The sequence below is a fragment of the Pygocentrus nattereri genome, chromosome 17 (assembly GCF_015220715.1).
Source record: "Pygocentrus nattereri isolate fPygNat1 chromosome 17, fPygNat1.pri, whole genome shotgun sequence".
In the NCBI taxonomy this organism is placed as follows: Eukaryota; Metazoa; Chordata; class Actinopteri; order Characiformes; family Serrasalmidae; genus Pygocentrus; species Pygocentrus nattereri.
Window position 1 is genome coordinate 24,021,966 of NC_051227.1, and position 14,834 is coordinate 24,036,799.

The 14,834-nt window shown below is 40.0% G+C and overlaps 1 protein-coding gene across 1 annotated transcript in view; it reads right to left on the reverse strand.

Annotated features, from left to right (window-relative positions):
- Positions 1 to 14,510, reverse strand: part of b3glcta (beta 3-glucosyltransferase a) — a 219,188-nt gene extending 204,678 nt beyond the window's left edge. The window contains exon 1 of the mRNA XM_017708577.2: positions 14,343 to 14,510. Within this exon, the coding sequence (XP_017564066.1) occupies positions 14,343 to 14,400 (58 nt within the window). The 5' untranslated portion in view covers positions 14,401 to 14,510. The remainder of the gene's footprint in view (positions 1 to 14,342) is intronic.
- Between the last annotated feature and the right edge of the window lie 324 nt (positions 14,511 to 14,834).

Here is a 14,834-nt window from a genome sequence, read left to right on the forward strand (position 1 = left end):
ACTTGACATATTGTTTATATTGTGCATTATACTGTTAGAAAATATTACACCACACACACACACACACACACACACACACACAGACACACACACACACACACACACGTAACAAAAATAATATCTTTATTTTAATGATTTACTTTCAATACTGATGCCAGTTCAAAGTGCCTTACAAACATACCGAGTGACTCCAATCTTCTGATAATCGATTTTTTTCACCTCTTATTTTTTGGAAGGTGTTAATGCAAACATGTGTTCCTGGCATGGGTTCATGACATTTGATCTCTTCCAATGGCACACAAAAGCTATATGAATGATAATAGCCACTTGTTATTGAGGAACATCAGGCTGCTAAATATGTGCAAGTGGATTTTTTTTTGCATTGCAAGTCTGACCTCTGGAATTGACCGCTTGCAAAATTATCATTGCCCTGCCTCTCAGTCAAACACAACCTCAACACATTTCTTTAGTCAAGCAAAGTGAAAACTTCAACAGAAATCCTCAAAACAAGCCTGCAGTGAGAACGCCAGTGGCAGCAGATAAGTCAAAATTATGAGAGCAAGAAATGATAGAAAGGAGTTGCTGAGGAACACATAAATGTGATGTATACATATGACTGATCATCTGGAGGGTGAAGCTGTATTCATTTCATTAATGAAGCTGAAAAATTCTAGAGATTATAGATTAACAGACACTTCTGCTGACTCTAAGGCATGTTAAGCTTTATCTGGCCTACTAATAAAAAGAACTAAACCAGACTGTAAAGCAGAGGCATTTGTGCCTAAAATGTGGTGAGAAAAGATTATTATTATTAATGCACTTAATGCCATTTTTCTGTACTGTTTCATTAAAGTTTGCTGAAAGACTGTGCAAAAGACAAGTCCTCCTCAGTACCTAACAGTGGGTGCGTTTACTTGCACTAACCTGATCATAATCTTATTTTTAACAGCAATCTGATTATTCAAATGGTCGTGTGAACAGCATACTCTGATTTCTTAGACTGGAGTAAGGTCTAGAAATCTGATAAAGGGAGCTGGATTTTAGCTCAGTAATCAGATTTCTCATTGGATGCTGAGATTTTCGTTGGGAGTGACAAGGATGGACAAGATTAGAAATGAGCAGATCAGAGGGACAGTGAAGGTGGAGCAGTGTGGAGATAAAGCCAGAGAGGCCAGGTTGAGATGGTTTGAACATGTGTTGAGGAGGAATAGTGGATATATTGGGCAAAGAATGTTGGAGATGCCGGGTAGAAGGAGAAGAGGTAGACCTCAGAGAAGGTTTATGGATGTAGTGAAGGTGGACATGGAGATGGTTGGTGTGAAAGTAGAGGAGGCAGTGGATAGGGCAAGATGGAGGCAGATGATCCGCTGTGGCGACCCCTAAAGAGAGCAGCCGAAAGAAGAAGAAGTATCAGATTTCTCAGTGCACGTAAACTCTTACTCTGATTTCTTTCAGGTTTCTTAGGCTGTGCATGTGTGAAACAGACCACAGTACCAGAAAAAAGCAAGCAGCGCTGATGCAAGATGGCAGCAAGACACTTTTGGAGCGACACTGAGACCAAGTCCATGCAAAATGAAGGATTTAAATATTCTTGAATATGAATGTTCATATTTTCAGGTAAAGTGACGATGTTTTAAACAAAAAAAAAGCTGCAGCACGAAGTTTGAGTTTTACATTACATTTACATCACGTCTTCTTCTGTCAGTTTATTGGCTGGTTGCAAACCAGAAATCTGATTCCTGTCTGACACATGCAGACCAAGAGTTTCTCCGTTATCCGATGACTCAAGCGCATATAAACGCATTGATCAGATTATTGACAACATCTGATTTTCTGCAGTTACTGGATTATTAAGTGAGTGTAAACACACTCCTCATGAGTAGCTGAAGTGTTAACTTTAGCATTAGCTATTCTTAAGGGGCAACAAGGTGACATCTGTTGCGAAGACCTTCTCCTTATTAGGCATGACAACCTGTACACCTCTGTACTGTGTGCTTCTATACTTTCCATTTTGGCACTGAGCTTTTTAGTCTTATCATAAGTGTTTCAGTCACTACCACTGTCCTAACAACAATAACTAAGGGAGGTGTGAATTTCTCAGAATTTTGCAAACAATTTTGCTATAGATGTCAGTGGGAAACCATGAAGCCATTACATTTACATTACATTAAATTTTACAACTCATCTAAGCCATCAGGAGACTAAATCTGAATGGAATAAAACTTTCCTCACACAGAAGGTCACACAGGGAGCAGAAACAGCGCAGACCTTCACTGAACTGTGGCCTAATACACTTACTAACCCATTGTTTTAATAGTAAAAGGGAAAAAACCATGACATGTATACCACCTTATCACACAGACCAGGGATCGGCAACCCAAATGTTAAGAAGAGCCTTTTTGTCCTTTCAATAAAAATCAAACTACCTTGGGAGCCACAAAATGCATGTTCATTTTACCATCTTGGCTGTAAATATGTCTCAGTATGTGCTAATGAACTAGTACAAGCTAAAGAATATAAAGGAAAATGCAGACTCACTTTGCTCTGCTTTAAAGTTTAGCACAACTATAGATGCTTTTCTTGCATCTCCAGCAGGAAACAAAAGTAGAATAGTTTTATACAAGGCTGAAGTCGCTTTTCATTCAAATGTTCCCGTTCCATCTCAAATGGCACCTGAGGTACCATAATGTAAGTGCTGCACCATTTAAGGTGGAATGGGACAATCGAACAAGAAGCTGGTAAATGACAAGCTGACTTCAGCTTTGATACTTTTTAGTGTTTGACAGTTTCCTGTTGCAGATGAAACATATCAGGAAACGATCTGTCTCCAAATTATTCATGCTACCAGCTAGGCTAGATTGTTTTGATTTCAGGGTTAAAATTTGAATTGAAAGGTGTATTTGCAGATATAGGCTGCATTAACTCCAGCTTTTAACACTTTTTTTGTTAAAACTTTTTTAGAATGATCAGCTTTATTTTACTACAAAGTAGGATTCTTTTATTTTTACCTAAAAATCTAATTCTGCTGTGGAGCCGCAACAGAGCAGTGAAGAGCTTCACGTTTCTGACCCCTGACACAAACCTACAACACAAAGCACTGTCACTATGTCACTTTCCCCCCAAACTCAGAACTTTTTGTTGCTCATTTTGTAAACAGTACAGGGTGAGTCAAAGGTCACAGGACACCGTTTTATTTTATTTTAATTTTATTTTTTATGCTGTCACAAGCCTCCACGATGCGGTGCTGCGGTGCTTCTCAGCATACAAAATTTGTTTGAGATGGCCCCAGATAAAAGTTGATAATAAAAAATAAAACTAAATAAAACGGTGTCCTGTGACTTTTGACTCACCCTGTACATTGAATTTTGCTCTCCAGTGTAAGAATATTGTTTTTGAATCCTCTCAATGTTGAGCTATAAATATACCAACCAACACAACCATGAAAGGAACACATGGAGATAACAGTGATGTGCCACCTGCTGATTGTAATGCAGCGTTAGGGTCAGAATGAATCTGCTCGAAATAAACATTCTCTTTTACCTGCTCTGGTCTGTGCGCTAAAGTACGCTGCTTGCATATGTCCATTTGTTGAAATGGCTGCATTGGTGGATCAAATTCCTCAGTGTATACTGGTGTTCCAGTCCCTGCATGTTTCTGCTTTTTTCCCCCCAGTTTTATAACAGCAAGAGCACGTTATGACTTTTAAAACTGTCTATATAAAAAAAAAAAAAAAAAAAAAAAAAAAAAAAAAAAAAAAATACGATCTGCAAGCCTATATGACTCTCTGGCCACAAAGAAGCACTACTGATTGACATTGGGTTTTTTTTAATGAAAGAGGACATTAATAAACACTCCTCTGATTCTTTATACACTAAATAATGGACATAATAGGTGATGCATGTTCCATAAACTAATTCAGGTAGATGTAGATTCTAATTCTACATTTTACATATGTTTATGTAAGGGTGAACAATGCAACTATGCTTTTGCACAGGCTAAGTGATATTAATCCTGTGCCGATACATAAAAGATCACAGTTGCATGCGGGCCATAGCCCTTTGTGTGTGCTGATGTGCATTTTCATTCAAATACTTTGTGAGTTCAAGTGCTAATGGAAGCTGTAGTCAATTATTCATCATCAATTACTGGTGAGCTGTTCTGACTGTCTGGCATGTGGAATATTGAACAATATTTCCCAACTGTCCAAGCCATGTGCTCAACCTAGTCATGAACTCTGGAGTTTAAAGCAGTCAGAGTCGGTCAGGTAATACCATTATGCACAAAATGCCCAAAAGTTGTCTAGTTTGGAACTTTGTCACATGGGGGCAGTCCTGGGCTAGAGGTTAGGGAGCCAGCCTTGTGACCGGAAGGTCGCTGGCTTGATCCCCTAAGCTGACAATAGCTTGTGACTGGAGCAAGACTCCTATCCCCCAACCCCGGGCAGTGTGGTTACGGCTGCCCACCGCTCCAGTGTTAAATTACAGGTTTACAGGATCTGTGCTCGTTGCCCCCCAGTGTGTGTGCATTCACTAGTGTGTATGTGGCTGTTTCACTGCACCAACGGTGAAATTTTACCGTTGTGGGACTAATAAGGGTAACTTAACATAGAGCCAGCAATGTTTTTAGGTTTTACAATTTGTCTGCTGAGAAAAATAAATGCTCTGGAATTGAAAGCTGGGGTGCTCCCTGCTGTTCCTACTACCTTCACGATCTTTAGCATGTATACCATTTTTCATCTGTTTCCTAAAATAAACTAACTAAAATAAAAAGTCACATATATTTGAATAATGTTGACTTTTACCTTTAGTGTTATAAACTATTTTGCTTCATTTTTACATATTGTGACAAGCATGATGTGCATTTTTGCTGGTCTGGTGTTCCACGTAATTTAAAGATACAGAAAAAAAAGCTATTTAAAGTGATAACACAGCCCTGTGGGGAATTATTTATGAAAGAATTCATTCTCAGTATTTCACACACATATAATACACACATATTACATGACGATTCTGTTTATTCACAATTAAAATGACAACTTGGTCCACTTGTTGAGATTACTGTTTGTTAGATGCATTTTATTTATCTAAAAACATTAACTTGTACTGCAACACATGTAACTTTTATACTGTCAGTGCTACATGCTCAAAAAAAAAAAAAAACACCACACACATATAACAGATGTTATGAAAAATATGTAATACTTGGTCTGCAGTTGCCATGTCAGTGCACCACAGATCTGTTAAGCTTATCTATTCATAGTCATGTTGCTTTCTTTAATAAGTTAAGGATATACATTAATATCTTTATTTGACAGCTGTCATATTTTGCAGCTCCTGACAGGCAAAAACAGAAACACACAAGTCACAACTAGTTGCATTTGCATTCACATTATTTGATAAATGTGTTTCTATGGCCATTTATCACATTTACTTTCATCAGCAGTGATGAAATATAGCCATCTCAAGCAAGACAAGCAATTTGATTCAATACGTCAAAATAGGCATAAAAACATGTGGATGGAAACCTGGCTTCCCTGCTATTCCTTTAATAGGACATTCGGGCGGAAGTCAGACTAAGGCCTCCTAATACGTATGTAGTTGTATTAAACGCTAATGATATTCTATGAATATTGATTTACTGCAAATGATAGCAAAACAGTTCAGTTCAGTTGCCTGAACTCTACCAAAGACTAATATCCAATAAAATGTAAGTGGGTCCTCTCTTTAAAAGATGAAATAGATCATTTTTTTGCCTCCTTTACTTTTTTACTATTACAAAAAAAAAAAAAAAAAACACAACTGGAAAATGTGAAGAACATGAACAATAAATGGTCATGCAATGCATTTAACACAACTGCTGACAATATTGCTGGCAAAACGCATTTGGGAAACTGAAGTTCCAGGTTGGAATCCTTGTTTGTGTTTACATGGACCTGCAGCAAGTCTTCTTATAGACACTCCCCTGAGCCCCTTCATCCTACCCGAATCTCAGTCTTCAGAAAAACAAACATGGCAGAATCCAGCACCGCCAGATGCTTCAGAGAGCAAAGAAATACGCTACTCCCCAAAAATGAAATGATGAAAAAATTATAATCTTGGAAGTGCTTTTCTAAGATGAAAAAAAAACTGTTGCATGGAAGAAACAAGACACCAAGTTAGCTACATTTCTAAGCAGGTAACGCAAGCTTTATCTCTAAACTAGCCAGATAAAGCAAGGCTTTTAAATGAACCACCTTCACAGACTGTAATTACTGTCAGGTACCTGCAGTTAGTAGATACAGCTGAATAAAATAAACAGACCTCAAAGCAAAAAAAAACAGCACATCATCATGCTCTTTTCCTAGGCACTTTGGGCTGCAGCAAATTGGTACAAGCCAATCACCACATATACAGAGTTACAGTTATACCTTCATAACTCTGCAAGAGGAATGAGCAGACACCTGCCTAGAGGGAGCAGTACCAAAGTGTGGTGTTGACTGTGGATCTTTAGTTTTGTACTACAGCACCGAAGCAAAATTGGCAAACAAGTCATACCTCACCAATTAGCACTGTGCAAACTACATTAATAAATGACCACACTTCTCAAATTATGTAGAGCATCTCACATGCATGTAAATGCACTCCCTTTTTACATAATGCCATGTATTTTAACTAGGATTTTCCCATTGCTCACCCAATACAGATGTAAAAATCCTCAATCCTCAGTGTTCTAGAGTATGAACTAAAGACAACAACCCAAGGCCACTGAAAAACTGCATGTTTCTTTATGTAGAGAGCATAATTAGTCTTACGTTTTAACTGGATTTAGTGCAGCACAATCTGTAAAACATCAGATGCTAGGTCTGCCTGTAAGTATTATTACTATGAAATAAAAGCATCTAGAACCAACAGGTCAAAGTGGTAGGCCACGCAAACTCAGAGAGTGTCTGCCCCAAAGAGGCTGCACTCAATTCTGGAAGCGACATCAGACAGGAGCTTCATAAAGTGGGTTTTCATGGCTGAGCAGCTGCACACGAGCCTAAGATCAATATGCACAATGCCAAGTGTTGGCTGGAACGAAGTTGGACTCTGCAGCAGTGGAAATGTGTTCTCCGGACTGATGATTCACGCTTCTTTATCTGTCGGTCTGAAAGACAGATCTGGGTTTGGCAGATGCCAGGAGAAGGCTGCCTAGCGGAACGCATATTGCCAACAGTAAAAATTGGTGGAGGAGAGATAATGGGCTGAGGCTGTTTTTCAGATTTTTAGCTCAACCCCTTAGTTCCAGTGAAGGATGATGCTAACAGGACAACATACAAATACATTTTAGACAATTATATCACTGCTTTCAGGACAAAACCTCAAAATCTCAATTTTTGCCATTTTTCAGTTTCTGACATAATTTGAAAAAGGCCTGTTGCCCTTTATGATGTGTCAAAATTTCATGAGTGGAGCAACAGAAATGTTCCAAAATTACTTAAAAATAAATATTTATCCATTTACTTCTGTTAAAAGTTAAGAACATTTTTCCCCTCATCCTGTAAAGTTACCTTTTTGGAGATATGAAGTTTTGTTCCAACAGCAGCAAAAGACACTACATTGTCAAAAATATTCAACTCGTTGAATTCATGTGTCCCAATCACTTCCACGACTGCAGGTATATAAAACCAAGCACCTAGGTATGCAGACTGCTTCTACAAACATCTCAGGAGCGACTCATTCTGGAACCATGAAATCCAGTCGTGAAATTTCATCGCTACTAAATATTCCACAGTCAACTGTCAGTGGTATTATAAAGTGGAAGCAATTGGGAACGACAGCAATGATACCAAAGGCCACGTAAAGTGACAGAGCAGGGTCAGTGGATGCTGAGGCACATATTGCGCAGAGGTTGCCAACTTTCTGCAGAATCAATCACCTCCAAACAAAGACCTCCAAACTTCATGTGGCCTTTAGATTAGCTCAAGAACAGTGTGTCGACAACTTCATGGAATGGGTTTCCATGGCGCAGCTGCATCTAAGCCTTAAATTACCAAGCGCAAATCAAAGTGTTGAATGCAGTGGTGTAAAGCGCCACCACTAGACTCTAGAGCAGTGGAGATATGTTCTCTGGAGTGATGAAACACGCTTCTCCAATTTCTTGCTACCAACTTTGTGGGAACAGTTTGGGGATGGTCCCTTCCTGTTCTAACATCACTGCGCACCAGAGCACAAAGCAAGGTCCATAAAAAGATGGATGAGCAGGTTTGGTGTGGAAGAACTTGACTTGCTTGCACAGAGTCCCGACTTCAACCCGACAGAAAACCTTTGGGATGAACTGGAGCAGAGACTGTGAGCCAGGCCTTCTTGTCCAACATCAGTGTCTGACCTCAACAAATGCACTTCTTGAAGAATGGTCAAAAATCTCAATAAACACACTCCTAACCCTTGTGGAAAGCCTTCCCAGAAGAGGTTAAGCTGTTCTAGCCGCAAACAGTGGGCCGACATCACACTAAACCCTATGGATGAAGAATGGGATGTCACTCAAGTTTATATGCATATGAAGGCAGATGAGCAAATACTTTTGGCAATATAGCATACTTTCAACTTTATGGCAACAGTTAGACAACAAGACCCTTTCCTACTCTAGCATGTCTGTATACAAAGCGAGGTCAACCCCAGTGAACACCCTTTGGATGAACCTGAACGTTAACTGCGAGCCAGACCTTCTTGTCCATCATCACTGCCTCATCTCACAAATGCTCTTTTGACAGAATGTGTGCGCTCAAAATTCCCAAAGACACGGTGTGACGGTGTGACTAACAGATTGTACTGTATGACTAAGGCCCAATCCCATTTCACCCCTTGCCCCTACCACTTAGCCCTCAGCCCTCTGTTTTGCAAGTTCATGTCTACAGAGAGGGTGTCCCAATTTAAGTTGAGATAGAGAGGTAGGGCAAAGTATTAGGGCTACACGGCCCTCCAAACAGAGATTTTTCAGAGGCACAATCCAAACAGTATGTTATGAGAAAAAAGAAAAAAAAAACGGGCAAGACGGCTGCACGAGCGACCAAAGAAAACTACAAACATGAGAACTTTCTTGGTTAAAAAAAACTACAAAAACCATTGTACTATCTAAGCAAATGTCATTTCAATGTATTATAGCTGTTTTCTTCATAACAAGCATAAAAATAAATCACTAATAGTATGCTAATGTCTCAGTAGCTAGTAGCTAACTAGCTAACTTTCCTGTTCTACCTTAAATAGTCAGCTATTCACCAACCTCCTGACTTCAGCTTCATATCACCAAAGAATTAGAAGTGGGCGATAATAAATAATTGTCTTATACCCCCTCTTTGAAAGCATATGATGGCCTTAATCACAACTAAAGCTTTTCCCTCCTGCTATCACTGAAGACAGGCCGGGTCGCCTATAGAGCACCGCTAGCAGCCCGTTTTTTTGTGTTTAATGTTGCTGTTGTATTTTTTTTTTGGGACACTCATGCAAGCGGAAGGGGTAAAAAGAAGAAATGGGATTGGGCCTAAATTTGAGAATACAGAGTTTTTTTTTTAATTCCTTTTCCCCTCCACAACATTTACCCCTTTGCCCCCTAAACAGAAGGCATGTAACAAGGTCTATGTAGGGCAGAGAATGTCTGATGCCAAGAACAAGAAAAATTTGAAAAGTCAGGCGCACAGAACACAGTACTGTGATGCCATCAAAAGGTGAGGAAGTGCTTCACATCACATTTCCATCGAGGTAATTTATTTAAAGGATCTTTCATACTGGGTGAGGCAGTGCTTCCCTTCAGTCATTATGGCACCAGCTGTCACAGATACTTGCATGCACCACATGGCTCCATCAACAGATAAAACATTAAATCCTGTACGTATTGAACAGGTAAAGAATGGTTGACTGGCATCTGTGTGCGCTCAAATTTGATCCTTGTGCTGGGAAAGCAACCTAAATTCATCAGTTGCTCTCCAACTTGAGCATTTCTTCACTCATCACATGCCTGGGCTGTCTGCATGGAATTTCCCCCATGGTTCTCAGTCCCAAGCCAAATCCCAACTCTGCTGCTCACTGATAAGCAACACAGAACTGCATTCGTGCAGCCAATGTGATTTCACGCCATCGCCAGTTTACCGCACTCCCTACGCGGGCTCACTTCACATTCCTGCGAATTATCCAACTGTTCATTTAGCCTGGCAATTATTCACCTGTTAAACTACAGCAGGTTGACTCAACAGATTAATATCCGCACAAAAAAAGGTTTTGGGACAAGCTTAATCAGAGCCTGTGGGGTACTTCACTTTTCCTCTCCATTACACAATAAGTGGTAGTAAAGTACTATTACAAAAGCTATTAAGTGAAGCATTTGCATATACGCTCACAGAAAGCACTGCTTTTAAATCCTTCTTTATGTATTTGGCCCTGCCTATGTCTGTCTCACCAGGAGAGATACAAAAAAGCAGCATAATTGAGGAAGTGCGGTAGTCAATGATGGAGTATTTCATATCTCTGCCTGCAGGAACACAGCCAAGGTATGTTGTCATTTAAAATATATACCCTATTCTGCCTGTCATAAATAATAAAGTAGGGTCTCTCCAACCCTCTGACTTCGACAAAAACCTTGAAGAGACAACTGGCCTTTGGGGAGAAAAATGGCAAGAACAACCCGCTGTTCTAATGGGAAAGCATGCTACAAATACCAGTAATTAACACTCATCTCACACCATGACCGGGAGGCGAATTCTCATCTCTCGGTACCTCTCTGAGAGTTATTATTTCTCGACTTTGGTTAAGACTGCGGCTCTCTCTAATGTACCTTTTTAAGGGCTTCTTAAAGAGGCAAAAGACGGAATAATAAATGTCTTGATCATGCAGGATTCCAGGTCTCGTTGTCTACAAATCTGCAAGGTACTGAATGAAAGATTTGTACAAAGTAGGGCACCAGTACCAACTAGTACTTGACAAATGTCAACCTGCCTAAAAGAGCGGAAATTGAAAATAAAAAGACAACCCCAAGCAGAGTCCTGCCGTTCTGCACGTGGCTTTCTTCCACAAATGCATGAATTTCCAACCAGCAGCTCTTTCTGAAAAAGAAGTGATAAGGTGGCAAAGCTGACTGCGCATCTATTCTCCGGGAACTGCGGCAAAACCAGCTCTTTTAGAAGCGTGTATAACCTTTTTTGGGGTTTTCTGGATATTGTTACGATATATTCCATCACAATGAAAAGTGGCAGTCTGTGCTGGATCTTGAAGAGCAGCTCATTGGCTGCTGGAAGGTTCTTTAAATGGGGAAAATGTGGCTTTCTTAAAGCTCTGTCTAGGCATATTTTACCGACAAAAGTCTAATCCCAGATGGATTGAAGATGAAAGCAGAACTCTTGATATTGTATTATGAGATAACGTTAATCTGAACTGTCAGAAAAAAAGAGCACTATATAGCAGTAGTAGTAGATTTTTGTCTATCCAAGGTACAAACACTAAAAAGCACCCTTAAAAGGGTACAACAGTGGTCCTAAAGGTCCCTAAACAAGTTTTAAAGGTACACCACATTCACTTTCGCAGGGGCACACTTGTAACTTCACAACTTAATGTTTGTTTAAAACAGAAAAATAAAGTAAAAAGCCAGGCGCCAGGAAAAAAGACCCCACTGACTGTTTAGTGACTTTTTTCAAAGAGCATTAAAATACTATACGGTTATACTATATCTGAAGCATTTTGTGAAAGTGTCCTTAAGCATCGTGATATTTTCTGCTATATTGCCCACCCCTACACATTTTGAGTCACTATATTTGCCACAAAGTGCCCTCTCGACTGTTTGGTAGATGCGCATACTTTAAAAATTGTGGGGTCAAAAAAAAAACAAAAAAAAAAAAACAATTGTTTTTATTATTGCCACAAACAAATAAAAATGACAAAATATAAAACTCCATTGTTTTTTGCTTGATGAGGACATTAAAGGGTTAAAGTATTAAACTAACATATTAAAGGGGAATTGCACCTATTTCTCTAAACTTCTGCATAATTCAGTGGTTGAGATGTAAACAGTCATTCAGGGTGGTTTTATGTGAAATAGTTCATTTTGGAGAAATGTATTCTTTATAGTGGTGGTGATGGGAACCAGGGGTCACAATGGCTATATTTATGTTGTAATCAATCTATGTACCATCCCAAACCACCAATGAACAAAAGTTGTTTATATGTGATATTTATGATGGTGAAATAGTGTTAAGCCTAAAAAGGAAGCTTTCTAATTTGCCCCACAACACACTGCATGCATATCTGAGCCAAGGATGAATGAAAAATAGATTTGCTTTCTGTAAAACTTTTGTAAAACAATGTCTCAGGCAACAGACGGTGCGTTCATAACCATTTAGCAGAACAGCTTTCTGCGAGGGAGCTTTTAGAGGCATTACACGCTTCAGATGTCTGGTTCCTATCACCGCCACTGTGCACAATTCGGACTTGGTTAGTGGCTCTAGAACAGAGCATTTCACACCAAACCACTCTGAATGACGTGTTTACATCTTAACCACTTAATTATGCAGACATTTTGAAAAATGGGTGGACGTCTTCTTTATTCTGGGCCGCACATGAACTGACCTGCCTTGCTGACTGTAAATCCAGGTGTTGGATAGGTACACAACTCCTTACATTATGTGGGGTGGACAGTTCTGACCCATACAACAGAAAACGTGGAGAGATCATTTACATGTGCACCAATGCAAAGTTAACTCAGATTATTAAATTAACACATTAAAGGCTGATTTCCCTTACATGGATTAAGCTTAGCTTGGGACTAAACTGCATTGCTTGTGCAGAATCACTGCAGGAATTCTTTAGTCCAGGCTTAATCTGGGTCTGGGAGGCTGATCCAAAACTACATAGCTCACCTAGCTTGCTGTAAACCCAGCTCTTAGACACAGACCATATCACACTCTGTGTGGGTGGGAGGACAGTTCTGGGCAGTTCTGACCAAAACAACAGAAAATGTGGACAGTTCCCTACTGCAGTTTCTCTCAGTGATCATAAAGAAGAGGACAAAATCTAGAGCCGTTAACACTGGTTAGAGATCTCATTTCTATCTGTAATTACACACTTAAAAAGATGGTTCTTCAAGAGTTCTTTAATGAAGGCAACGGTTCTATTAACTTTGAGTGTTAAACAGAACCATTTCATGCTTAAAAGGTTCTCTGCATGGTGATTTTTTTCAGACTGATGGAGAATGTGTTGTATATTATTCTACAAAAAGAACCTTTTTGAAAATGGTTCTATATAGCACCAAAAGGATTGACACTGTAACCATAGCAGAACCCTTTTTGGTTCTATATAGCATCAAAAGGGCTCTTCTATTGCTACAAGCTTTATGTGGTGCCCACAGCAGAACCCTTTTTTGTGCCATGTAGAACCCTTTTGGTTCAATATAGCACCAAAAAGGGTTCCTTTTTGCCCATCAATACCAGAACCCTTTTCAGTGCGATACAGAACCCTTTCTGGTTCCATATAGCACCAAAAAGAGTTCCTCTCTTCCTACAAGACAGACATTATTGAGCCCTTTTCAGTGCAGTACAGAACCTTTTCTGGTTCTATATAGGTTCTTCTATTGCTACAGGCTTTACATGGTGACCATAGCAGAACCCTTTTTGGTGCCATGTAGGACCCTTTTCGGTTCAATATAGCATCAGAAATAGTTCTTCTCTTGCTACAAGCTTGATATTGTGTCAATAGCAGAACCCTTTATAGTGCTATATAGAACCTTTTATGGTTCTATATAGCAACAAAAACGGTCCACTTTCAAAAAGGTTCTGCACAGAACAATATACAGCACATTCTCTATCAATCCAAAAGAACCATTTCATCGCGCAAAGAACCATTTAAGCATATAAACGGTTCTATACAGAACCACTGCCTTTAGTCAAGAACGCTAGAAGCTTTGAGGAACCGTGTTTTTAAGTGAGTTCGCTGTTTGGCAGTTGCAGCAGTTTCAGTCAGTCTTGTGTTTACAGCATTTCCAGAACTGCCTACTGTAAGTTTGTAGCCGCTCCTACCACAAGTACATGTTACTGACCGCCAAAATGACCGCTTAGATCACCAGAAGAGGTGGTCAGCTCGCAGTCCGACCACACCAAGTGACAGTGAATGGACAGTGAAATGACCCCAGAGAGCTCGTTTAAAGTTAACGCGTTGAGTTCGCCTCGGCAGATCTCAGTCAGCGCCAGCAGAGCCGACACGTCACGCAAAGTTGTTCTCCACTCACTCGGCGGATTCAGCCGTGAAACTGACACAGTACCACACACAGAACCCGCCAACAAACCATGAAGCAACACACGCCAAGTTCCACGCGAGGAGGAAGAGCACAAACACAGAAACACTCACCGAGTGACCAAAACATAAAAGCTGCTTTGTATCCGAGGCGGGAGCTGGAGCGGCTCATAGTCAGAGAGAGGGTCCAGCAGCACTGACAGTCCACGGCTAACTGACTGCACTCCTTTCTGGAGAGTCTCTCTTCTACCCTGCTGTGAAGGAGGAGAGGCACTTTCACAGGATTTTCAGACACGTTTCCTGTTGGAGAAATAAAAAAAAAGTGTCTCGGGGACGCCCCCCTGTGGCCACCTCAGCTGGGGTCAGGCACGCTGGACTGAGTCTCTGGGCAAGGAGAAAGAAGCCTGACTGCCTTAAATCCCGTCACCTTCATTTTTTATCCGTTATACCTTTAAATAGTGTGAACCTATAAACAGTGACGCGTTGGATTGATTTGTTTATATTATTTCCACATTAATAAAATACATCAACACCGTTTTGTACGTCCAGAGAAGCCATGAGGTAGTTATCCTGTAGGATTGTTATCTTGAGATCATCACTTAACTG